The sequence below is a fragment of the Monocercomonoides exilis genome (genome assembly GCF_001643675.1).
Source record: "Monocercomonoides exilis strain PA203 chromosome Unknown scaffold39-1025343, whole genome shotgun sequence".
Lineage (NCBI taxonomy): Eukaryota > Preaxostyla > Oxymonadida > Polymastigidae > Monocercomonoides > Monocercomonoides exilis.
Genome location: NW_027150584.1, coordinates 741432 through 768885, shown reverse-complemented (window position 1 = coordinate 768885; position 27454 = coordinate 741432). Strand labels below are relative to the sequence as shown.

Sequence of the window (27454 nt, the reverse complement as noted above, 5' to 3'; positions counted from 1 at the left end):
TTAAAAAAAGGATTAACAAATGGGAGATAGGTTCTCAACCCTTCCGGTACCGCAGACTGAATCAAAACGGAGTCCGTTTTCACCTGCTTCAATATCTTCTGATTCTCCAGATATTCCACGACCAAAGCCAACCATGTTGGATTTGAATGCGCTCATGAGACTTCCATCGAATAAAGAAAAAGTTTCTCCTGGAGATTTTATACCAATTCGAACGGTTTGTGATGCAAAATTGTTTTTAATATATTTTTAATTTTTTCTGAATTTTTTTCTTAGATTGGTAAAGGAAGTTTCGGAAAAGTTTTATTAGTTAAAAAGAGAGAGACTGAGGAGTATTTCGCTTTGAAAATATTAAGAAAAGACGAAATAGTTAAAGAAAATCAAGTGCAGCATACACTTACTGAAAAAAGGGTTTTGCAAACGTTGGATCATCCGTTTGTACAGTACTTTTGAAATTTATTTAATTGTTGAACATATTACTTTCATAACAGATTCATCGTAAACCTACATTTTGCATTTCAAACAGAAAAAGAGTTGTTTCTTGTTCTTGATTTTGTGAATGGAGGAGACTTGTATTATCATTTGAAAAAGGAAGGAACATTTTCCGTTGACCGTTGTCGTTTGTATGCCGCAGAAATCACACTAGCATTTGAAGCATTGCATAACAGAGATATCATTTATCGGTTTTATATCTTTTCTATTTTTATATTTTTTAACTGTTTTCTTTTTTTTATAGTGATTTAAAACCTGAAAATGTTCTTTTAGCTTCAGATGGTGTGATGTTTCACATATTATTTGTCTTATGTCTCATTCTTTTTAATTTTCTTTTTTTTTAACTTCTAGGTCACATTGCTCTGACAGATTTTGGCTTATCAAAGACGAACATTAACAAACATCGAATGACAAATACATTCTGCGGAACACCAGAATATCTTGGTTTTTATTCCTTTTGAAATTATGCATTTATTTAATTTATATTTTTTTTTAAACTCAAATATTATGTTTTTTTTGCAATAATAGCACCTGAAATGTTAAAGCCAGACGGACACGGCAAGGCAGTCGATTGGTGGACGCTCGGCACCTTGCTTTATGAGATGCTCACTGGATTTGTATGATTCGTTCTTTTTGATATAAATTTGACATAATTTTTTTTTTTTCAATTTGTACATTTTGTTGTGTGATATTTTATATTTATTTTCTGGATTCTGCTTATTTTTGGCTTCCAAAATATCATAATTGATCACACAATCTAATCATCATCGTCTCTTTTTTCATATTTCCTTTTATTTTTCTTGTGATTAACATTTTTTTGTATTTGTTTCTGTATCAACTGATCATTGTTTTCTGCTATTGGCAGCCTCCTTTCTTTCACGAAAACACAAATGAGATGTTTAAGCGCATCTTGTATCAGCAACTGCAAATACCTGCAGAACTGCCAAGAGATGCACAAGATATTCTCATAAGAGTATGATTTCTATGTGAAAGATAATTTGACATAGCATGTTTTTTTTAAAAAAAAACGCTTATTGGAATGATATGATTTTTGATAAAAGCATTTTTATCGCTGTCTTTATGAATCTTTCAGAAATATTTCATTTATTTATCAATTTTTTCATTTCATTATATTTTTATTTTTTATTTTATTTTTTATTTTTTATTTCTTCTTCTTCATCATCTTCCTCTTCTTCTTCATATCAATTTTCATCATCAAACTCAGCTTCTTGATCGAGATCCACAGCGCCGTCTGGGCGGAGGCATACGCGATGCAGCTGATGTCAAAGCTCATCCATTTTTCGCTTCCATCGACTGGGAAGCTCTTTTCCACAAACAAATCACACCTCCTTTCATACCAAAATCTGTGTGTTATTATTGTTTTTTTATTCATTTTTTTATGAAGTTATATTTTATTTATTTATCATTATTATTTTTCTTTCCTATCTTTTTCTTTCTTTCTTTCTCTGTATTTGTGCACTGACATGCTCTGTTCTTTTAACTGTCTTCACGTTTTTATTTCAAACACATATTTGTCAATTTTCATGATATCTTCGTATTTATTCCAATGAAAAAAATTTTTGTACTTTTAATATACAAACAAACAATAAACTCATTAAACAAATAAACACATAGAAATCTCCTGATGATGTATCAAATATCGATCCAGAATTCCTCTCTATGCCCATCACAGATCTCGACTTCTCTGATCCATCATCTCAGTCATCATCATCATCATCTTCTTCTTCTTCTTCTGCAAACACTTCATCCTCTTCATCTGCCTCTGTCCCTGCCCCTTCTCGTTCTCCTTCTTCTTCTCCTTCTCCGATCTCTAATTCTCAAAACACACACGCGCACAAGCAATCTTCTTCTTCCTCTTCATCTCCCTCTCCTTCCACTTCCACTTCTCCAACACATTCACCTTCTCCTTTGCCTTCTCCATCTCATTCAGTTTCTTCTGTTCATTCATTCACTTCATCCTCCTCCTCTTCCTCTTCTTCTGACAACCCTTCTTCATCCACAAACATTATTCAATGCACTTCTTCTTCTTCTTCTTCACAGTCTTCACCACATCACTCACAATCTCCTTCTCAATGCTCATCTCGCAATTCACCTTCTCCTTCAAGCTGCACAAGCTCTCCTCGTTCTTCTGCTTCTCCTCTTCCTTCTTCTTCCTCCTCTTCTTCTTATCCATCTCATTCAACTTCTCCTTCTGTTCCACAGTCAAATTCTGCTTCTATCTCTTCATCGCCTTCTCCCACACTGTCTAACAAAAGCAGGAGAGAACAAGATAAAGCTGAAAGAGTACAGAAATACAAGGAAGAAGAAAGCAAAAGCAAAAAACGGAAAAACAAAGATGGAAAAGGAAAGAAATCGCTCGATGAAGGAGAAGGAGAAGGAGGAGAATTTGAAAGAGGAAGAGGAGAAGAAGAAGAAGAAGAAGAGAGAAGGAGAAGAGACGAAGAAGGGCAGATTGAAGATGTGGAAAAGGAATATTTTGCGATCACCAGGGAGCATGAAGGCAAATACATAGAGATTCAACACAATGGAGAGAGTGAGATGTTAGGTGATGATGACATAGGCGATTTTGCAGGCTTTGCATACACGTCAGATGCGCTGCACTCAACCCCGACTGCTGCCTCGCTTATCTCGTCGGCTATTCAGAGCTCAATCACGGAGTCGCTCATTGGAGAGAGTGGGAAATGAAAAGAGGGATTGGAAAGAATGAAGAAGGGAGAAGAGGTTTGAAAAAATGTGTTAATTGGATAAAAGAAGAAAAGGAAAAAGAAAAGGAAAAGGAAAAAGAAAAAGAAAGTGATGTGAAGTTAATGGATATGTTAAGGAATTGAATTGTAATTGAAGGTTAAAGGGGAAAGAAATAAATGAAGCAAAGCTGAAATGTTTTAATGTTGATAATCTTTTGTTAATTTGAGGTTTCTTTTTTTTTTCCTTTTGCCTTTTGCTTTTTGCCTTTTTTATATCAAATAGCATCTTCTATTTAATAATTTGAGTTTGACTCCTTCTTCTAAATATGTTGTAGTTAGTCTATTGTTATGAGTGTCTTTCAAAGAGCGTGAAAAATAAAAGAAGTTATTTATCTGTTAACTTTCTGTTTTAAAAAAAAAAAGATGATTTGTTTTCTCCTTTCTTTCTTTCTTTCTTTCTTTCTTTTTCAATGATGTCTGAGCATTTCATGTGATAATGTTTCTACTGGTTTGTGTATAAGCTGTTTATAATCTGTTTTTTCTTTGAAAAAATAATAATTTGGGAATTCAGATTAATAATGCTGCCATTTGCTTGATTATTTTGAATATTTCTGCAATTTCTGTTTTGGAGTTTCTTCCAATGTAAATTGTTTATGTTCTTTCAAGCATGGAGAGTTGGAAGAAATGAGCCAATTTTTAATGATGAATTGAATTTCATTTTTCTATTTGTTGCTTTTTAATAAATAGTGTTATCATTTTGCTTATTTTTTCTTTTTTTGAGATTGAAATTCTGACTTTTTTTTCAAATTATTGAATCGTTGAGTGTTGTTAGATTCATGTTTTTTCATATCAATTTAATATGAATTTTTTTTAATGTTCTATTCAAAAGGCTTCAATAATGAATTTTTGATTGTTTATTAAATGAATGATAATATTTGAAATGAGAAATTATGTTGTTATTTATTTCACCGTTTTTCTCTTCTTAAAGTTGAAAATGTTGCCACACTCTCAAATTTGTGCGTAAAAATTACTTCATCTGTCAACATTTTGTTATAAAATTGCAAAAAGTCAAAAAAAAAAAATGAGCGTTCAATTGATATTTTTTGAAGCATTAAGATTTTTGCTAATCGACTTCCATAATTTTGGCATGATCCGAAGATATAGTCATCTTCAAAACACACCAATTCATAATTATTTTATCTTTTTAACATTTTTCAAGAACGAATATATTTGTTTTGTGTATCGGAAATGTGTTTTTTTCGGATTAGAAATTCCACTCAATTAATTGATAATTTTTTGTTTCATGAGTTTTGATCAAAATTAATTTTTTTATTTTTCAGTTTCAGTTCTTTGAAAAGAAGAAATATCTTAATAAATTCATTTGCACTTTGATTTTAAAAATTTGTGGAATGATTTATCTTTCATATGTCAAAATTTTTTTGTAAAGTTCCTTTTGTGTAATTTTCGAATAAAAAAAAAATTACATATTTCGATCAAATTTTCATTCTTACTCACCAAAATTAACCAGCATGTGAATTAATGCTCGATAATGTTTTTTTCACATTCTTAAAAATTATGGTGAGTAAGAATGAAAATTTGAAGAAAATATTCATTTTTCTTTTTGACCTGACAATTAAACAAAAGGAACTTTTCAAAAAAATTTTGACATATTTTTTTTTTAAAAAAAATCACAAATAAAAGTGAAATCAAAAATTGAAAAATTAATTTTTGTTAAAAAGAGAAAAAATTGCATCTTTTTAGAACCCATTAAATAATTATTGATGATTATTTCTCATCATTTTAATCATGCATAAGTTTTTTCACATTGCTTTGATGGAAATATATCGCTATAAATATTTTTATTCCTAATTATTTTTTAGATCATAAAAATAGTTAAAAAAGTTATTAACCAAAACCATAGACTTCCGATATGCGACAATAGTATAGCATTAATGACCTATGCATTGTTGAATAACAAACAAATTTTTATTAAGATCTGAGGATGACAATTACTTCGGATTATACCTAATTTTTTTTTTAACACCAAACAACTATTCAGCCGCTTTCAATCTAATCTCATCACTGTTAAGAAATTTTGTTCGTTGTCACATTTTTCAGTGAATGAACATTTTCTTTCTTTCTTTTTTTAAGAATGATCTGTAAAAATCACAATGTCAAACAATTATGATGTTTTGAAAAAAATCAAGGTTTGAGAGTTTTTCACCAATAAATCATGCACTTGGAGAAATTTTGCCGTATTTTTTTTTTCGAAAAATGGGAAATCCTTTTTTGTAAATTTTTATTTTGTTTACACACGAGTGATAGTATTTGAAATAACATTTTTTTCTGCCAAAATTTTTGGTTTGAATATTTGTTATGAATGTTTGTGAAAGGACACTGAAATGTGATAGATCTGTAGAATGATGCTTCAACTATTTTTTTTATCTAACTTTTGATTTTGAAAAAATGGATAAGCATTTTATTTTTGAATAAAAAAATAAGTAAATGGCGATGCACTTACACAATTATGAACACCCAGAAAAAAGTTTTGATTTTTTGAATAATAGCCTATGTTCATTGTTACACAGTGTTCTATAAATGACGATAGTAAATTCAATGAAAAGTATTATCTTTGGAAATGAATATTAATTTAAAAATTATCATGAAAGAAAGAAAAAGAAATGAATAAAGTCACAGTCAAAAACATAGATAAAAATTTGCAAGTTTATTGAAAAACGTTTAATTTATGAGCAATGAATAAAAATCAGGATTTCAAAAAAGACTTAATACAATAATTTTGGATTAAAATGAATTTTTTTTTTTTGAAACACGAAATCAAACAAGTCACTTTACAAAAAAATATTGTCAGATAGGTTCAGTAATTTATCATATCCCCTTTTTTTTATCGGGACCGAAATTTACTGGCTCTCAAGAGCACTTCTGTAAAAATTGAAATAACAGGAAACCTTCAAAATGTTAATGTTTGCTATTCCTGAAAATTTTTTTTATATTTTTAGAATTTAAGTGAAAAGATCTGGAGTATTTTCGTTTTGTTTTTTGATCAAAGATTTGTTCATATTTCAACGAGCTTTCTGTTTTGAGATTTTTAAGTGTTGTAATTGTTATTGAACATAACTTCTTTATAATTTTGGTTATTTTTCTTTGTTTAACACTTCATTTTTTTATTACTTTTTCCATTTCTCAAATTTTCAATTAATAGAAGATTTTATTGGAACAAAGGAGATATTTTGTCTTATAAAAAGTCGAAATATGAAAATTATCCATAAACAAAGGAATTCAAAAGGAAGAAAATCTTGAATTTTTTATGATTGAAATTATTATTCAAAAAAATTTGATTTTGTGTATTTTCGAATCTTTAACTTCATATCACATTCTTTCGTTTCATAATTTTTGTAATAATCATTACATTCATTTTTTCAAATATTTTACAAAATTTAAAAACAAAGCAACTCAATAATCACGACATAATCTTCTATTTATTGAAATTTTGAGAAATGGAAAAAGTAATAAAAAAATGAAGTGTTTAACAATGAAAAACAACCAAAATTATAAAGAAGTTATGTTCAATAACAATAACAACACTTAAAAATCTCAAAGCAAAAAGCTCATTGAAACATGAGAAAGTCTTTGATCAAAAAAATAAAACAAAAAACACCAGATCTTTTCACTAAAATTGAAAAAATAAAAAATATTATCCGGAATAGCTTATTATAATATATTTCAAATTTTCTATTATTTATTTTTTTCTAAAAGTGCTATGGAGAGCCAGAAAATTTCGGTCCCGATAAAAAAAAGGGAATATGGCTGATCCTTTTTGAAATCATGCTTTCGTTCGAGTTATGATCAAAATTTCAATCTCAACGGGATTTTGAAAAAAATGAACTACAACAGTTATTGCATACGGTACATGATGATATTTATATGAAATATTATTTTTTTCAAAATCCCATTGAGATAAAAATATTGATCAAAACTCGAACGAAACTATGATTTCAAAAAGGATCAGCCATATGATAAATTACTGACCCTATTCAATTTTTATTTTCACATGATATTAAAAAAAAATGAACTTTTCAAATAAAATTCATAAATAGAATTTTTTTTTTTTTTTTTTTTTGATTAGATTAATGAAGCTCTCATTCTCTTGAAGAAATTTCAAAAAAATCAACAATAAAAAACTTGTAAACACTTGTTTTTTTTTTCCTTTTTGATTCATTTCAATTTGCAGTTTTTTGCAATTGATGAAAAATGGAAGAAGTATTTGTTTTCATAAATAATTACTCAACATGATTACTCCAGAAAAAAAAAAAAAAAAAAAAAAAAAAAAAAAAAAACTATTCATTTCCTGATTTTTCAATTATCTTTCAAAACTCTTTTTTTTGAAAAGAAAAAACATTCCAAAATCTGAAAGAATACATACATTTAAAATTCTTCCATTGCTTTCTTTATTGCAAATGAGGAGTTGATTTTTAAAAATTAAATAATAATACACGTCCAATGAAGAAAAAACTTGATAATGAATCAAAAAAATATTCAAATATTCATGATAAAAAAATGCTTTAAAAAAATTAAAAAATTCAAATAGCAATTGGATAAATCAGGAAAAATGCATATTATTACTGTACATAATAATATTTGACTTGATAACACAAACATGAAAACAAGCCAATTTTGCGATCAACCTATCAAAATCCTTCTAAATGAAAAATAACAGTCTTATAAAATTTTTAATAAGAATTTGATAGAGTTCAGCAATTAAACCCAACTGCTCCAGATAATAAAGAGGATAAAATAAATGCAACAGAATTCACAAAAAGATAACAAAAAATAAATAAATAAAAATTCATATATCAAGTTGCCAAGATCAACAAAAAATATCAAACATAACATACACATACTTATAATTTATAATATCAAAATAATACACAATCAGATTCAGTTTTTATTTATCCATCTGATTAATTGCAAGACAGATAAAAGCTTTCAACAAATCCAATTAACATAAATAATATTTACAGTTCAAAAAAAAAAAAAAACAAAAATAGAGATAGAGACAGAGACATAGAGAAAATACATAAGAAGAGAAGATTACTGAAGAAGCAATTTAAGATTATAAGATAAATATGCTTTGCACCTTTATAAAAAAAAAATTATGAAATATCTTTCTAAAAAAATATGAGTATGTAAAAAGAATACGGATAACATAGAAAATACTTACTTAAAGATCAGGCAACAATTAAGTCTAATAATTACTCATAAATAAGATCAAAGAATAAAATATAAATTAAAAAAATATCAACTTTCTAAATAAACAAATACCAAATTGAAAATGAAGACAAAAGAGAGAAAAGATACGTATTCACAGTATTTGGGATATGATTAATACATAAGAATGAAAAAGCATATAAAATGAATATTTAACAAATAAATAAAATAAGTACAGTATACCATTCTCTTAACTTACAGTTTAAAAAAAAGATGTAACAGCAACAAAACAAGATTTATAAAATATCACATCTAATATAAGAAAAGAGAAACGATTGATACAACACTTCATCGATGTAAAATGCTTGGTGAAATATTAAATCCCTCTTTCTTTATCAAAATAAATGATTTTTTTTTCCTTTTTTATATATCTGTTGGAGTAGTTATTGCAGATTCAGAAAAAAATGATGTTTGCGGTTTAAATACTCCATCTTCAGCATCAGTTGGCTTCAATGAAGAATTGTCATCGTCATTTCCACTGTCATGAAGCAGCCCAGCAGACTCCATGTCTGCATTACTACGAGCTGAGGTCAACAACCCATCGTTCGCTTTCAGATCATTAGGAGCTACAGCAGTATTGTCTGAAATGTTGTTATTGCCTTCTTCATCGCTGTCTGACATAGCCATATCATCATCGCTTTCGCTATTATCAACCTGATCTTCTGCTGGATAGTCTCTGCTGCCCAACGAGCTGCTTCCTTCAGACGAATCCGAGTCACCTGCATCAACAGAGTTCAAGTCTATTGCGTCTGACTGCGTAAGAGTCGCAAATCCTTCAGGGAAATGTGTTATCAGCTCCCGCTTCAATTCTGTAAATGACGGCCGATCAGCAGGGTTCATTACAACACATGTTTGAATGAGATTTCCATATGGTGTGCCTCTGGTAAGGTCAAGATCAGGGAAAACGCCAGACGCAATCTTCATTCCAGCAGAAATGGCATCATAATCCTGGAATGGCACCTCTGTCGTCATAATCTCCCACAGAATCATACCAATTGAAAATGCAGCAGATTTCTCGGTCGGTCCATGAGTTGCTGACTTTGTCAATTCAGGTGCACTCCAGCGGCCTGCTTCGACGAATTGTATTCCTTCTTCATCGTCAGAATTGTCCTTCTTTGTTGTATCGCTCGTATCGCTTTCACTTGCAATAGATTCAGATGAATCTCCCTTTTTCGATGAGCCACCATGCTTCTCAACACCTAGCACAATTACTCCTTCGTCTCCAAATAAAATCACATGAGGAGAAAGAAGAGCAACAACCTCAGTCATCATGTTCATAGACAAAATGTGGTCGCACCCAACAATCACCCAGAACAATATCCGGGCGGCAGAAAGTTCCTTTTGCGCAGCAGTCGCAAAGAGGTGCTGATGCTTGTTCTTCTCGTTATGGATTCCGCAATACAGCGAATCCCTCATGTCAACAATGATGGTTTCATAAGGCGTTTCACAGGACATTCCTTCCACAAGGTTGGAAATCGATGAAGTTGTTGGTACCATCTCCTGTATATCGCATATTGTCGAAGTCGAAATTGAGTCAGAGGTTGTTGAGGAAGATGGAGAAATCGGCCTCCTCGAAAAATGATTGTACCGATCTTTGCTTGTGCTGTCAACATCCATTGACTCATCGCTATCATCATAAATCCATTCCCATTGACTATCATCAGTTGAATCATTCATTGCAGACAAGATGTCTGAAGTATCTGCCTGTGGCGGAAGAAGTCTATCTTTTGACGAATCTAGACGAGCTTTTCTCCTCTTCACCTTCACTCTTCCGTCTTTGCATCTCACACGCTCATCGTATTGATACACATCAACAGTGTTCATTGGAACCCCTATCATTGATGTCATTTCTATCTCTTTGTGATACGAATGATTGACACTCTCCATTTCACGCTTTCTTCTTTGCTGGCGAATAACATATGCAATCAGAACTACAACAACAACAATAAACAGAAGCAAAAATATAATCATCAACACCAAAGTTATTGTTCCTGTATTTGATGATTTTGTGATCTTATTATCATCATTAGGTTCTTGAGGTTCAGGTTTAACTGGATCAGTCTTATTCTTCAATACATATGGTAATGTCTGCAATTTTTCATTTTCTAAGCCATAAACAACAACGATAGACACCTCAACCTCTGCTTGGGCTGCTGAAATAGCAGAAGCTGGAATGCTGCCTTGCGCCACAGTGTCACTTGGAAATGCTGTAAAGTCAAAGTTTTTCAAATCAGAAACTTGATCCAAAACACTAATCAAGCGGAACGATAGATTGCACGGCAGAAGTCGCTCTCCATAAAATGTCAGCTCAATCATATCTCCAACAGTTTTTGATTTCAAGTCTGTAAAAGTAGGTACAAAAAGTTTATTGGTCACATTTTCAAGTACTCCATTGTATTTGCACTTATCATCAGAGATCCAGTAAGATACTGAAGGAAAGACCCCATCTCCTCCTTTCAAGCTGTCGACATAAAGAACAGCTTGATCTGCGCACAGCATGTTTCGTCGCAAAGATGGATAAATCTTGTTTTGAGGACTGTTATCTGAAAACATTCCCATTTCAACAGTAACTCTACCTCCAGAAATTGAAAGTGCTCCTTTGGAACAGTTTGTAAATGAGGTATCTTTCATTACAACAGTGCTTGAAACAAGACTAATAGCCGAATTATTCCAAGTGCACACATCAGCTTCCTCCTCTTCTTCTGCATCTTCATTGATCTCTGCAAATTCACTGTTGCCAAGAAACAAAGATTCCTCTTCAGTCTCAGGCGTATCAAAGGATATTTGCACACCATCAAATGCAACATTAGTGCATGAATCCATAGTCAGGATGCTTCCCTTTTCTGAAGAAGATACACATCTGGAAAACGAGCTGTTAAACATTGAAATTGGAGAACCGTGAATTGCTGAGGACTCAGCTGATGAAGGAGAAAGAGCTGCTATTGAAGGAACGCTAACCGCACAGTTTATTTTGTTGCAGACCAATCGATCAAATGTGAGAGAGGTGGATGTAGCCAAATTAACAGAAATTAAACATTTTTCAGCCAACGTAATGTCACTTATTGTGCACTCTTTCAATGTTGTATTTGTTCCAGCAATAGCAATGGCTGATCCTGTCTGTATTGTTGCTTTCTCAAGCGTGATATTATTCAATAAAATTTCAAGTGAAGTACACGAAAAAATGTCTCCCTGCTCAATTGTCAAGCCATTCAATTTGACGTTACTAACACTGATTGCTTTAACTGTTGACATTACAAACACAGCTTTTCCAAACATAGCGTTGAGTATGTTTATGTTGCTAATTGAAATTGTACTGCAACTGATATTGAACAGTGAAAATGGGAATGCAGATTGTTGAGGTGCCTCAAATGATTCGAAAGAAATCGTTGAAAAATGAATATCTCCAGAAGTGGCATATACGAAATGCTCTGAGTTAATCACAGACGGAAGTTTAAAGTTTAACAATTCAACAGTCACATCTCCACCACAAAGCAAATGAATAGGTGCGCTTCCGTCATTTGCATTATTAGCCGAGCTGCTTGAAACTGTTACAGTGCCAATCTGTCCTTTACCGCTGAGCCTTCTATCAGTCAAGTCAACTTCTGCAGTCATTTTGCATTCATCAACAACAAACAGCTGTTGCAACTCGCCTGTTAATCGCTCCACACCATAATTCAACGAACGGCATGGAGAAGAAGATGATCCGCACAATGCAAAATCCTGTCCAACATAGCTGTTTCCAACGTAAATCACGTGTGATTTATACTCCCAAAGTTCAAGTAAGCTTGTTCCTCCAGGATAATCATAACTTCCATCTCCAAACATCAGATTGCTATTATCATTTAGATCTCGAAAGTCCATGTGGAACTTCGATTGCAACGCAGTGGTCTTCAACATTGGAGCCTTGAGATACAGAAGCATGCCAAGATGAGCTTTGTTTCCATCAATATCCGTGAATGTAAAATCAAACGCGTCAGATGATTGCTGATTGCACTGAAGGTAAATAGCGCCTCCTTTTCCATTTTCCTCTGAAACCATATTTTCTGTCATGCTACAGTCAGTAATATTAAAACAACCATTTTGATCGAGTGTGCAGAAAATACATCCTCCACATCCTCCACCAACTCCGACTAAACAAGCCGTAATATTTGAATTTACAATTATTATCTTTGAATCCTTTCCTACAAAAGAATTAATAAGTCCGCCATTTAGTGCAGTAGAATTTAGCGAAGAGGTATTTGAAGAATCAATCGAAAGAGATGAGCCATTTTCAATCAAAAAGAGAGAGTTTTTGCTCGAACTCGCAGAAACTAACTCCAAATTGCACACAGAAACTAACTTTTTGTTTCCTCCATGAACAAAAGCCCCATAATCATCAAATGAAACATCTTGAATTTTGATAGTGTTAATCTCACAACTTGCATCTTCCTGCAGTTCAATCACATATGCATTAAAAGATATTCCATTTAATAAATTCGTATCCAGAATCTGTAATACGCTTTGACCCTCTCCTTTTATTATATTGTACACAATTGAATCCGTTTGTCCACTATCCCTTGATAGTTTGCAAGACTTCAACTGTAACGTCTCAGTTGTTTGCTCGATTAATGCTGTTGCTTGATTTAACGATGACAAAACAACAAACTCAATCGAATTGAAAGTTGACGAATGCCCTGAAACAAAAAGTCCTCTTGCAGCTTCTATTCCCTCAATTGTTGAAATCTTCTGGAATGCTTCCGTCTCCAATGATTCTCCAAAGGTTAATGAACCATCTTTGACAAAAATGCTCTCTTCCACTTTCACTTTCCCTCCAATCGAAAGAGTTTTTTCGGCATTTCTTGCAGTGTCCATTATCGAGTAGCTGAACCCTGTTAATGTTACTCCCCCTCCTGAAACAATCTCAATCAGTTTTTCTGTGCTGCTTACATCTTTCATGTTAAGCAAGCTCATCTCCAGAGTTGCTTCTGCATTCTCAATTTTCATCAAAGACTGAGTAAATTTCAAATCTTCCAATGACAATGAGCTGATCTCCCCAACCCCATTTTTCATGATAAGGAATGAGTAATCAATTGCGGCCGTTTGATCAGGATTCAGTGAAACTGTGCACGAAACAAGCTTCAGCGTCTCGCTCTTCTGCTCAATAAGAGAAGCAGCTTGCACAAGAGACGATAGAATGTCAAACTCTATAGAATTGATAGTTGTGGCGTGTTCGACAATTATTAGTCCATCTGAGGCTTCTTTACCAGCTAACGTGCTTATCTTCTGGTATGTTCCTTCAGCTTTCACTTCACCAAAGGTTAATGAGTCATCTTTGACAAATATGCTCTCTTCAATTTTTATTTCCCCTCCAATTGTCAAAGACTTCTCAAGATTGGTGACGCTATCAGTTTTCGAATAGCTGAATCCTGAAATTGTAGCGCTTCCCCCTTCTGCAAGTTCAATTAGCCCGCCTTCGCTGCTCACATCCTTCAAACTGAATGATACAAGATGCAAAACAGCAACTGAATTTTCTGTTTTCAGCACAGACGGTTTAAACTGCAAATTTTTGAGAGGCAAAGACTCAACTGTTGCTTCTCCACTCACTTCACTCAAAAATGAAAATTCAATTACACCAGTTTGACCCTCTTGAAGAGTAACGGTACACAATTTCAGATGCAATGTCTCTGCTGTCTGTTGAATCAACGATGTCGCTTGACCCAATGCAGATAACACAGTAAATTCAATTGAATTAAAAGTCGATGAATGACTTGAAACGATAAGTCCTCCAGATGCTTCCACTCCTTCCACAGTAGTAATCTTTTGATAAATTCCTTCTGTTTTCTCTTCTCCGAAAGTCAGTGAATTTTCGCTAACAAATATGCTCTCTTCCACTATCACTTTTCCCCCAATCGTCAATGACTTTTCAATATTGTCCACGTTGTCACTTTTCAAATAATTGAATCCTTTTATTGTTGCCCTTCCACCAGGGGCAAGTTCAATCAATTTTTCTATGCTACTCACATCTTTCAAACGAAGCGAAGTCAGCTCCAAAACAACACTTGCATCAACCATCTTCAGAAGTGAAGGAGTAAATTTCAAAGTTTCCAATGAAAGCTTATCGATATTTAAATTGCCATTTTGAGCTCTTAACAAATTGTACTCAATTGAATCCGTTTGACCAAGTTCCATTGAAACTGAGCATGTCTTCAACTGCAACGTCTCAGCTGTTTGCTCAATCAATGCTGTTGCTTGATTCAAAGAAGAAAACACAACAAAATTGATAGAATTGAAAGTCGAAGAATGCCCAGAAATTATTAAGCCCTCAGCAACATTTTTGCCTTCAACTGTCGTTATCTTCTGGTATGTTCCTTCAGCTTTCACTTCACCAAAGGTTAATGAGTCATCTTTGACAAATATGCTCTCTTCAATTTTTATTTCCCCTCCGATTGTCAATCTTTTTTCAGCATTCTCAATGCTGTAAGTTTTCGAATAACTGAATCCTGCTATTGTGGCGCTTCCTCCTTCAAAGAGATCCACCAATTTATCATCACAAATAACATCTTTCAGAATGAGCGAAGAAATATCAAGCATTGCAGTGGCACTTTCTGTTTTCAGCAACGAAGTAGTAAAACTCACCGCTTCCAAGGAAAGCTTATCAAGAATTAACTTGCCGTTTTGTATCAATAATAAAGTATATTCGATTGCTCCAGTTGCAGTTGGATTCATTGATGCAGTGCACAATTTCAAATTCAATGTTTCTGCTGTTTGTTGGATCAATGCTGTTGCTTGAGAGAGTACTGGCTCAATCACAAATTCAACTGAATTGAATGTGGTCGAATGCCCACAAATAATCAGTCCTTCTGCGGTATCTTTTCCTCCAACAGTCGTGATCTTCTGATAACTTCCTTCCTCTTTCTCTTCTCCAAAAGTCAGTGCATTGTTGTTCAACGATATGCTCGTTTCTGCCTCAATTTCCCCGCCAATCGTCAGCGTCTTTTCTGCGCTTTCTGCACTTTCTGCACTTTCTGCACTTTCTGCACTCAGAGAATCGACATAACTGAATCCTTTTATTGTTACCTTTCCACCAGGCGCAAGTTCAACAAATTTTTCTGTGCAACTTATATCTTTCAAATCGAATGATGAAAGTTCCAATGAAACACTTGCATCCTCTGTCTTTAACAATGAGGGAGTAAATTTCAGTGTTTTCATCGTTAACGCATCAACTTTAATCAATCCGTTTTGAGCCGTTATGAAACTATAGACAATTGCATCACCTTCGCCACTTCCTTTTGAAACTGTGCATGACTTCAACAACAGCGTTTCAGCAGTCTGCTCAAATAAAGTTGAGATCGTCAGAGAAGGTGCAAGGACAAATTCAACGGAGTTAAACGTTGCTGAATGTTCTACTTTCATAAGCCCCATGGAAGCATCTTTCCCTTCAAGAGTTGAAAGTTTTCGATATGTTCCATCTGCCTTCACTTCTCCAAAAGTCAACGAATTGTCACTGACATAAATATCTTCTTCCACTTTCACTTTTCCTCCAATCGTCAACCTCTTTTCAGCATTTCTTGTGATATCTGTTATTGCATAGCTGAACTCTTTCAGAAAGGCAGATCCCCCTTCTCCAATTTCTATCAATTTTTCAGTACTGCTCACATCTTTCAAGCTGAATGTATTCAGCTCCATTTCTGCATCGGCACTTGAAGTCTTAATCAGAGATGGCGCAAACTCCAATGATTCCAGTGAAAGCAAGCTGATCTCTGCTCTCCCACTTTGAACAATCAACAAGGAATACTCAATCGCTCCTGATTGTCCACTATCCCTTGATAGTTTGCAAGACTTCAACTGTAACGTCTCAGTTGTTTGCTCGATTAATGCTGTTGCTTGATTTAACGATGACAAAACAACAAACTCAATCGAATTGAAAGTTGACGAATGCCCTGAAACAAAAAGTCCTCTTGCAGCTTCTATTCCCTCAATTGTTGAAATCTTCTGGAATGCTTCCGTCTCCAATGATTCTCCAAAGGTTAATGAACCATCTTTGACAAAAATGCTCTCTTCCACTTTCACTTTCCCTCCAATCGAAAGAGTTTTTTCGGCATTTCTTGCAGTGTCCATTATCGAGTAGCTGAACCCTGTTAATGTTACTCCCCCTCCTGAAACAATCTCAATCAGTTTTTCTGTGCTGCTCACATCATTCAGCTGAAATGACAAAAGTTCCACTGTTGCATCGACACTTCCAACTTTCACCAACGAAGGTGTGAATTGCAGTCCCTCAATAGACAATGATTCAACCTCTGCATTTCCGCCTTGAATGCTCAGCAAAGAAAATGCTATCACGTCTGTTTGGCCAGCCTGCATGGCAACTGAACACGACTTCACTTTCAGCGTCTCGCTCTTCTGTTCAATTAGAGAAGTACATGGGGTTAATGAAGAGGGAATCAAAAAGTTTATTTTTCTAAAGTCGACAGCATGCTCAACGCAAAACAGTCCTTCTGTTAATTCACTTCCGCTTGCGCAGCTGATGTCAAAAGATGTTGTGCCGTCTTTCCCAAAAGTGATGGTTGATGGTGCTGTTGTGATGAAGACCGATGCCAATGTCTCAACCTTTCCATTGACTGTGAATTTCGTCAAGGGCAATGCATTTGACTGATACGATAGCACTGAGAGCTTCATTTGAGCGCCATTTTCTGTTGAAAGAAGTCCCGATGTGGAAGTCGATTGCACATTATTTAATGCCAAACTGTTTATGTCCAATATTGATGTGGATCCGCTTGCAGAAAAAGCAGGCACCAACGTGAAAACACAATTTGAAGCAGCAAATCCGTCGACTGTGACTGCTCCGCTTGTTACAACCGCAAAACCGCAGGTTAAGGCGGTCCCATCAGGATTAGGTGCAAGCTCGCAATTAGTGATGGTGAGGGTAGACGCAGTAACAGAAAAAATGCTTGTAAACGAACCAATATTTTGCGGAAGCTCAAAAACGATGTTTCTAAATTCTGTTTTGACTGAGCAGACTGCAAAAGCTCCACTCACAGGCGTTTCGTAGTTTAGTGTAAGTTTTGCTTTTGTTTCTCCTTCAAAAAAGGCAGAATATGTTCCACTGTTAAGGAAAGTCTGGCCTTTAAGCGAAGAAGCATCAAAGAATGTAATGGAATGAGTGATACTTTGCCTGGTAAAAGCATAGTCAAGTGTTTCACACGGATAGCCAGTGAATCCACAAGCATCAAAATTTTCTCCATAAGCTGTTGATATTCCGATTGTTTCCGCACTTTTCAAGTACAAACACAATGGAATTGCAAAACTTGCGTTTCCATTGTTAAATCCTTCCACAAGCTCCAGGAATTCATCTGAATCGTTTAAAAATTTGAAAATATTTGCTTCGACAGTACTTTTAAGCGAAGGAGAGTACACAAATATATCATGCCCATGTTTTGCTTTATTATCAGTGAATTGAACGTCATTTATTGTCAAACCCCGTGATGCATCTGTAAATTGCAAATAAAATCCTCCACCTAATCCATTAGATTCCGATGCAACGCAGCTGCTAACATTTCCTCCGGAAATAGCTACATCATTTGTAGTTCCTATTCCAATTGTCATCGCTCCTCCTTCAGTTGTTGACGCACTTCCACATCCTGTCATATTACAATCACTAACAGTCAATTTTAAATTATTAGATTTAAAATTGAATATCGAAGAAATGCCATTTGTTGGCTTCACATTCGTAAAAGAGCACGAAATTAAGCTAGCTGTAGTAGTATTGCTGTTAGGAATCTGGAAAATAGTTTTCTCTGTAAAAATCTGACTCCACTTCACGCTGCTCATTTCAATTGTTCCGCTATTTATATTCACAAGTGCAACGCTAAATGCATTTGCTTCTGCGTGTCCTTCACCTGCTGATATGTCCACTCCACTAATTTTGATGCTCCCACTTCCAGTCAGCTTAAATAACCCGCAATCCAAATTATTCGAATGCGATGAGTCGTGAATTATTTCAAAATCGCTGAGAGTGAATGATCCAGTCGAAGCGGAAAACAAGCTTTTTCCAGCGGAGCTCATTTGAGTCTTTATTGTTGTTCCTCCTGTATCTGTCATTTTGCCGCTTAGAGAAACTTCATTCACACCGCAAGATATTTCCTTTGTTTCAGTGAAATCGTTTTGAGACATGTCCATTGTGCTTTTCACTCCAGTGAATGCTTGCGAAACTGCATAAGACACAGTTTTGCATTCGATCCACGACCCTAATCCGCAAAATTCGCTTTCGTCACTGCCATTTGTCGCTATCTGTCGAGACATTGTCATGGAGCTCATCCATTGCTTATATCCCGTTCCACCAGCAGACCTAGAATAATGAATTGAATTATCATTACCATGTGTTGACAAACAATTGACAAAAGGTGATGGATTATATCTAATCTTTGCAGTTGCCATATTATCGAAGATACTCACATCATGTCCGAATGGATTTGGATTTGTGCATTTATTTGTTATAAACAAAAGAAAATAGAAGGGAACTCTGTTTTCTGGTATAGTGGATGTATTGAATTGATATGTAAAGGCACCTCCATGCTCTACCGTCCAGCATGATACGAATTGGCAATTACGCAAATTGTATTCAGTTGCATTTGTAAAAAGTTGCATTGCTCCTCCATATCCCTTAATGGCGTAGCACTGCTTATAAGTGTTATCGTAAAAGCAAGAACCTGATCCATCTCCATCAGCCGCATTTTCATCGTTCATCAATGCATTAGTCGTGCAAGTGCTCTGAACAGTCTTTTCAACATGAATATAACATGCCCCGCCATATTGGCCAGAACATTGTTCAATCTGGCACTTTCCAATTTTTAAGCATGCTGAAACATCTCTAACATCAAAGGCACCTCCATTTTCTCCACAAGTGCAATTTGAAAATCTTGTTTCGGTAAGAATAAGACTATTTAGACCTTTGACACAGATGCCTCCTCCACGCGATGTAGCATTGCATGAGTCGAACAAACACTTATTTACTGTTACAATTGCATTTACCACAATATTCAAAAAAATGCCCCCTCCGGAGCAAGCAGGAACCCAACCACCTGGTGATAGTGCATCAGCATGGCGGTCATGCCATTCACATGATGTGAATGAATGAGAAGTACCACTCGATAGAACCTGTTGACTCATTCTCTTGTTATTTGAGATATCAATATTAGTAGCACGAGAGCAAGAAGAAAACGAAGAATTAAACAAATTGAGGGATGATCCAAAAGAATTTATAGAACGAATTATACCATCATAAAATGCATCATCAACAGATGAAAATGAGCAGGAAGTCAAGATTTCATTGCTTTGATAAATTGGTAAATTTTGCATCATTTCACATTGCATTTTGGAAATATTATAGAAAATAGAGTCGGAAATAAAAGTAAATGGAGCAGAGATGGATGATATAAAAGGATATGAATTCAGAGTAAATGATGAAAAAAATGATTGAGAAACGCTTATAGATCCAAGAAAATTTTCGTCAATCAATTCAGAAATCGGTGATAATAAAATAGGCATTTGTAAGGAATATGTAGTTGGCTTCAATGAGATGTTAAACAATGAAATAAGGCTGTGCGAAGAAGAAATAAATGATGGTAAATGAGGGCAAAATAATGAAAAGATGCAAGACCGAACATAAAAAGTAGATGATGAGGAAACAGAAAAATACGTTTCTGAACGGTAGTTAATTAAGTTCAAGTCCAGTAAATTGACTGAAGAATTGATAATTCCAGTTTGGTTATAAAGAACAACTCCACATGTATTTCCTTGTTGAATCGCTTTCAAAGGGGGATAAGAGTTCTCAAAAATGTTGTCCAAGCTGAACGTCGTATTTTTGTTAATATTTTCAGAATACGAAGAAAATTGAAGAAAATTATTATTAATATTATGATTTTCATTGTTGGGAGGCCGTAGCAATTTAAACTTTTGACTTTCATCTAGTCCTATTAATAATAAAAAGTTAACAAGCATAAATAGCAAAAAGCGCTGCGTCATCCTTGGAATTTAAAAAAAAACTAATTTTATATTCCGGTTTTGGCCAAATTATTAATAATAATATGGTATTAGCCATAATAAAAATTTTATTTCAATCGAATTGTTTTATTTTTTAATTATTGCAGAGACGAGAAATATTCAAAGGTTTAAGATACAATAAAATTAAAAGTGGATTTTGAACGTTGATTTGAATGCTTTTTGAATATTTTTTTCCAAATAAATTTTTTATTGGTTTTTCTTTGCAATTTTGCGTTATTTGGCTTATGCTTGTTTTCTCTTTATGAAGTTTATTATAGAAACAGAATATGGGTCCAACACAAAGCATTGAACCATCGAAATCGAACTTATCTTTGATTAATCATCAACTTACGAGATTACCATTGTTTATCTTGAAAGAAAAAAATGAATCGATGTCAGATTTGAATTTCTCGTGGAATAAATTGAAAGATTTACCTCAGTTGCACGAACTCTACCCAAATTTGAAAAATTTGAAGGTCTCTTGGAATATGTTGACAAATATTCCAAGTACAGTTCACAATCTCAAATCATTAGAAGTATTAGTATGAAAGCATTTTTTAAATTTTTTATTAATAATTTATCTTGCATCAGGGATTGGATCACAACAAAATACGCGACTTTTCACATTTTGTTCAGCCATCATTACTTGAATTGGATTTAACTTCCAATCATTTAACATTGTTCACTCACAATCCAAAGATAGTTTTTCCTAAGCTAGAGCAATTGACACTAAATATGAACTTGTATACTACAAATTTTAATTTTTGTAACTATTTTTTCATTAAATTATTTTTTCTCTCAAACTAATTTTTTATAACTTTTTTTTATTAGTTTGAGCGTTCTCCCTGTATTGGAGCATCCAGCACTTGTAACCGTGGAGCTCGAAGGCAACCGCATCGAAACGACCGACGGGCCAATAATTGCACCAGCCCTGACCTCGCTCCATCTGGGAATGAACCGTATCAGAACATTCTCTCTCTCTCCCCTCACGAAGATGCCCCAGCTGCGCACGCTGGATCTGAGCAGCAACCACATTTCGCACATCCCATTGAAGACGTGGTACGCCCTCTCGTCGCTTACCCGCCTGGCGCTCTCCAGCAACCACCTCTCGTCTGTCCCGCCCCAGCTGCCGCTGCTGCTCCCGGATGTCAAAGAACTCCAGCTCAGCTCAAACAACTTGACGGCGTTGCCTCCGCTGAGCGAATGGAAGGTGTGTGTGCGTGTTTAGAATGGTTGAAAGAAGGAAGGAGGAAGAGAATTTAGTATATTTTTTAATTACTGTTGAAGTTTTTGGTCTGTTTTTCTTTTTATATAAAAATATTAAAACAAAAAATTTTGTGTATTTTTACCCTTTCGTTTACTATGTTTATTCATTTTTATCATTTTTATTCACTTCACATACCTTTCATCATCATCTTTCAAATGACTTTATTTATTTGTTTTTTTTTAATTTATTTGTGTTATATCCCCCCACTCCACCTTCCAATTATATTCACTTCCTCCTTCATCTTTCATTCACCGTCCATCATTCATCCTTTATCATTTATCATTTATCCTCCCTTTAACCTTCCTTCTACCTCCTTCCTCCCTCTCTTTTCTCTCCTTCAGCAACTCACCCAGCTCTTCGCCTCCTCCAACAACCTCACTTCAGTCCCTCTTCTCTCCCACACAGCCCCTCTCGTCGCTGCTTTTGCCCACAACCAGCTTTCTCTGCTGCCTTCTTTCTCTCCTTCTGTTGCTGCCATCGTCGCAGACTACAACAGAATTGAAGATATTCCTCGTGTGTTATTTTTTAGTTTCATTATTATTGTTATTATTGCCTTTATATATTTTATATATATTCTTTTCGCATATACAAATACTAAAATATATTACATTTTGAATACTGTTGTATTGTATCATCCCTTCACTCCTTTCTCCCTCTCTTTTTCCATCACACACACACACTCTCTCATTTCTCTCATTTCTCTCATTTCTCTCATTTCTCTCATTTCTCTCATTTCTCTCATTTCTCTCATTTCTCTCATTTCTCTCATTTCTCTCATTTCTCTCATTTCTCTCATTTCTCTCATTTCTCTCATTTCTCTCATTTCTCTCATTTCTCTCATTTCTCTCATTTCTCTCTCTCTCTCTCTCTCTCTCTCTCTCTCTCTCTCTCTCTCTTTCTTTCTTTCTTTCTTTCTTTCTGTTCTCTCTCCCTCCTTCCCCTTCATCCCCTCAGAACTCACTGAATTCCACCGCATCCACACTCTCTGGCTCCGCTTCAACCGCCTCGGCCGCCTCCCTCCTGCTCTGCTGAACATCCAGCCACAGGAGCTTCTGCTTGCCGGCAACCGAATCAGCGAAGTCAACACATTCTTCTCTTTCCTCACTCAACTTCGTGTCCTTGACTTGTCGTTCAACCTCCTCTCAGCTGTTTCGCCTTCTCTTTCTTCTCTCTGGGCGCTCACCAGATTGAACTTATCATTCAACAGACTCACTTCTGTGCCAGCTTTTATCTTCCTCTTGCCAAACTTGAGGATTTTGAACCTGTCGGGCAATCAGATCACGTCTTTGCCTTCATTCCAGGAGATTTTGCAGGCAATTAGAGAGGCAGAAGGTGATGATTATTCTTCATCTTCTTCTTCTTCTGCTGCTTCTGCTTCAAATAAAACACCATCACAACTCTCTTCTTCATTCTCTGGCAGAACCTCATCCTCCTTATCTCCATATACCTCCTCCTCCTTTTCCTCTTCTTCTTCCTCTTCCTCTCTCTCATCCCACTCCATGCTCCAGCCCACAGGGTATCAATTTCCTCTCACAGGCCCCTTCCACAGCTCTGATGACTTCATCACTTCTCTCTTTGAGCGTATTCCTGTTAAAAAAGAGCTTCTCCCAACTCAAATGGCTGTTGCTTCATCTGCCACTGGCTCGTCTAAGATAATGCCATCAACTGCGAATCTCAATGCTCTAAGTGTGTCTTCTTCAGCTGTTAATTCTCCTGCTCATACTAATTCTTCTTCTTCTTCCTCCTCTTCTTCTTCTCTTGCTTCTCATCCTCTTCTCCCTTCAAAAAGTGGTTTGTCCCCCCTCATCTCCCTCTCTTTATCCTGCAACCGTCTCAAGGAATTCCCTCCTCTCCTTCTTCAGTTCTGCTGCTTGGAATCTCTTCTCATAGCAGACAACAAGCTTTCTTCATTGCCTTCCATATTATTCACCGCTCTCCCTGTTCTGAAGCGTCTGGATGTGTCTTTCAACCAAATAGAAGAGCTTTCGCCTTTCTTCTTCCCTTCCACTGCAAGAATTGTATATGCTGATTTATCACACAACAGACTGAGAACTATTCCACAAAGAGTTGCTTCTTCGGTGCCTTTATATACGCTGGCAACGATCGAGGCAGAGAGGAGGAATAATCAGAGGAAGGAGATGAGGGAGAAGGAGAGGAAAGAAGAGGAAGCTGATGGTGATGGAGAAGGTGATGGAGATGAAGGGGAAGGAGATAGGGAAGGGGAAGGAGGAGATGAGGATAAAGGGAAGATTTTGGGAGGAGGAGGAGGAGAAAAAGGAAAAGAAGAAGGCAATGAACAGAGAAAGGGAGCACTTGAGGCGTGGAAGAGGCGTATAAGGAAACAAGAGAAGAGAAGAGAGAAGAGAGAGGAAGAGAAAGGGACGAGCAAAGCTAAAGAGATGGGGATGGGGATGGGGATGGGGATGGGGATGGGGGTGAATGGAGGAGCAAGTGTGATGGGAAGAGAAGGAGGAGGAGGAAGAGGAGAAGGAGAGAGAAGAGAAGGAGGAGGAGGAGGAATAAACAACAACAGTTCGAATGTATCGATGAGTGAGAAGAGGGGGACGCAGCAAGAGAAGCAGAGGATGTATGAAGCGCAGCTGCAGTCAGAAAGAGTGGTGAAAGTGGAAAAGATGCGGCAGGAGAGGAGGCAGAAGCTGGAGAAGTGGAGAAAAGAGAGGAGGAGGAAAGAGCAGGTGATGCTCGATGCAAAATACCCGGGGCATGTTGGAATGGTCACGGGGACTTTGATTGATGGGGTGTATTTCAATGCCCCTTCTTCTTCTAGTTCTAATTCCTCTTCCTCTTCCTCTTCTTCTTCTGTTCATCCACAAACAATCGACATTGCTTCTGCCATTTCCAAATCACGTCATCGTTCTTCTCGTTTGGCTCCTTCATTCTCTTCTGCTTCTCTTCTGAGGCAGCAATCTTCTTCATCTTTATCCTTATCTTCTTCTTCTTCTCGCTCAAAACTTTCTTCTTCTTCTTCTTCTTCTCCCCTTCCCCCTCGTCCTTCCTCCCCCACATATCTCCAATATGAATACCCTCTTCGCCATTCCTTTGACACCCTCTGCAAAACAATCAGATTGGAGCATCAGTTCTTACTCTTCTATGAAAGAAGCGATGCTGACAATGCCAAATACCCTTTTCGCCCTCTGATTTACTCGAATAATTTGCCTTCCACTGTCCAGGGAACAAGAGGAAACAATGCGAATGCGAAGAGGAAGAGATTGGGGCAGTTTGTAATGAAGAAGCTGTTGCAATCGATAAATTCTTCTTCCTCTTCTTCTTCTTCATCGCAAGAGAAGAAAAACGAAGGAGAAAAGAAAGAAGGCGAAAACAATAATAACAATAACAGCACAGAAAATGAAACTCAAACCCCCTGGATAACTTACCCTCATCCGCACCGCCCTCAAATAAACGAGGAAATTCTGCGAGAATTCCGCAGCTGGCTTCCCGAAGGGTTTCTCCCGCGGAGAATTACAGCGCCACAAGGAGGGCTGGATGTGGCAGCATCGCAGAAGAATCTGATAGCGAATGACTTGTTCTGCGATGATGATGAAGAGGAAGGGGATGTGGGGTATTTGGATGGGCTGGAGAGCGGACACGATATATTCTATGAAGGGGAAGAGATGATAGAGAAGGAGAAGGAGAGAGAAAGAGAAAGAGAAAAGGAGAAGGAGAGAGAAAGGAAAACATCATCAAAACATTCGCATTCTTCCAAAAGAGACAGAAAATTGAGGGAAGACTATGCAGTTAGTGGGATTCAGTTTGGAACCGACTTCATCAGCACATGGGCAACATTCATAGACATCTCATTCAACTACATTGGAAGTGTGCCGGTGGGAAAGGCAATGGAGAGATATGTGGAACAGCTGGAAGAAGAGGAGGATGTGAAGATGGAGGTTATGGCGTGGAAAGAGCTGTGCGCAACTTTGGAATCACAAGCTGGTGCTTCTGTTGCTTCTTCTTCTTCTTCTTCGATTTCTTCTTCTTCTTCTTCTGTTCCTTCTGTTCATTCTTCTCTTTCTCTTTCTCTCACTTCTTCGCCTTCTTCCTCTTCTTCCTCTTCTTCCTCTTCTTCCTCTTCTTCCTCTTCTTCCTCTTCTTCCTCTTCTTCCTCTTCTCTTTCCTCTTCTCTTTCTACCCCTATCTCCACTCCACAAAATGCAAATTCTCTATCTATAATGAACATTAATAAGATTAATACCATTTCTCAAGAACAAAACAACAAAAGAGAAGACGAAGCAAACGAAAAAGATAACAAAAAACTGCTAAAATCGAACAGAAAACTAGCGAAATGGTTCGAAACAGCGGGGAAAGAGGAGAAAGAGGAAGACATTTTGGATTCTCTTGTTCCAGATAGAGAAGTCAGCCATCATGAGAGAGATCTGAGGTTATCTCTTCTTCCTCCTCTGCAGCATATCATTGACACACTCCAGGCTCAACAGAATAATAACAATAGTAATAGCAATAATGCTTCTTCTTCATCTTCTTCATCTAATTTCTCTTCTTCTTCCTCCTCTTCCTCCCCTTCTTCTTCCACAATTTCTACTCCTCTTTCTCCTTCTCAACAACCCAATTCATCATCATCATCATCATCATCAACCTCCTCCTCCTCCTCTTCTTCTTCTCCTTCTCCTTCTCTCTTCTCCTCTCCTGATCCTTCATCCATCTCATCTCCTCAAATCTCCCTCTTTTCCACTCCAAAATCTCTTTCTTCTTCTTCAAATTCTTCAAATTCTTCCTCTTCCTCTCTCCCCCTTCCTCCTCCTCCTCCCCTCAAAACCTATGAATCCTTAATCTTCGAAGCAGCCTCAGCTCATCGCTTCCCCCTCCGCTCCCCCTTCGCCCCTCGTTTATATTCCCACTTCTCTTCCTCTCTCACATACAAATCTCTTTCTTTCCTGTCTGATGCTTCTTCTTCTCAGCCTCTTCTCCTTCGTTGCTCTTCTTCCTCTGCTCTTCCATTAGATCGCTGGCCGTTCTGGACACTTGGAGGAGCAGCTCTATTTGATGAAGAGTGTTTGAAGATGAGGAAGAGGAGAAAAGAGAGGAGAATGAGGGAGAGAGAGAGGGAGATGGAGAGGTTGAAGAAGAAAGGGGTGTGGCCGAGCGGAGATATGGAAGAGGAGCAGAAGAAGAAAGGGGGGAAGAGGAGAGGAAGCATAAGATTGGGAAATGATGTGCTTATGAACAGCAGACTGAAACATTTGCATTCTGCTTCGGTTGCTTCGTTGTCTTCGTTGGCTTCTGTTGTTTCTTCTCCTTCTTCTTCAAATACTTCTTCTTCTTTGGCTTCTCCTTCTATTTCTTCTTCTTCTTCTTCTGTATCTTCAATGCTTGTTGATGCTGATAAGCTGTTAACTCCACAGCCAGCAGATAAGAGAATGGAGTTAAATTCCAATGAAAATAAAAATGTAACAACTTCTTCTTCTTCTTCACCTTCACCTTCTTCTTCTTCTTCTTCTTCTCCTTCTTCTTCTTCTTCTTCTTCTTCTTCTTCTATTTCTTCTTCTATTGCTTCTTCTTCCTCCTCTCCTTCGATTGGAGAAGAGAAAGAAAATATTGCAACTGTTGGTAAAGGAAATGCTAATACCAATCTTAGTCTTAATAAAGAAGAAGAGGAAAAGGAGAAAGAGAAAGAGAAAGAGAGAGAAGAAGAGGAAGAAATCAGAAGGAAAGAGAA

General features: G+C 36.1%; 3 protein-coding genes across 3 annotated transcripts; 2 read left to right on the top strand and 1 right to left on the bottom strand.

Annotated features, from left to right (window-relative positions):
- MONOS_3220 (putative serine/threonine kinase) lies at window positions 1-4116 on the top strand. Its single transcript, XM_067873206.1, has 9 exons — window positions 1-214; window positions 274-431; window positions 489-680; window positions 734-771; window positions 841-933; window positions 1018-1106; window positions 1355-1462; window positions 1715-1855; window positions 2125-4116. The coding sequence occupies exons 1-9, from the start codon at window positions 20-22 to the stop codon at window positions 3193-3195; spliced, it is 2085 nt and encodes a 694-aa protein (XP_067723045.1). The 5' UTR covers window positions 1-19; the 3' UTR covers window positions 3196-4116.
- A 3436-nt stretch (window positions 4117-7552) lies between these two features.
- Window positions 7553-19625, bottom strand: MONOS_3221 (uncharacterized protein; the record flags this gene model as incomplete). The annotated part of the gene is made up of 2 exons (XM_067873207.1): window positions 7553-19468; window positions 19535-19625. 2 exons carry the CDS (start codon window positions 19623-19625, stop codon window positions 8844-8846), a joined length of 10716 nt encoding a protein of 3571 aa, XP_067723044.1. The 3' UTR covers window positions 7553-8843.
- A 1608-nt stretch (window positions 19626-21233) lies between these two features.
- Window positions 21234-25972, top strand: MONOS_17964 (putative leucine-rich repeat protein; the record flags this gene model as incomplete). The annotated part of the gene is made up of 5 exons (XM_067870937.1): window positions 21234-21241; window positions 21330-21708; window positions 22107-22278; window positions 22720-25716; window positions 25968-25972. 5 exons carry the CDS (start codon window positions 21234-21236, stop codon window positions 25970-25972), a joined length of 3561 nt encoding a protein of 1186 aa, XP_067723043.1.
- Between the last annotated feature and the right edge of the window lie 1482 nt (window positions 25973-27454).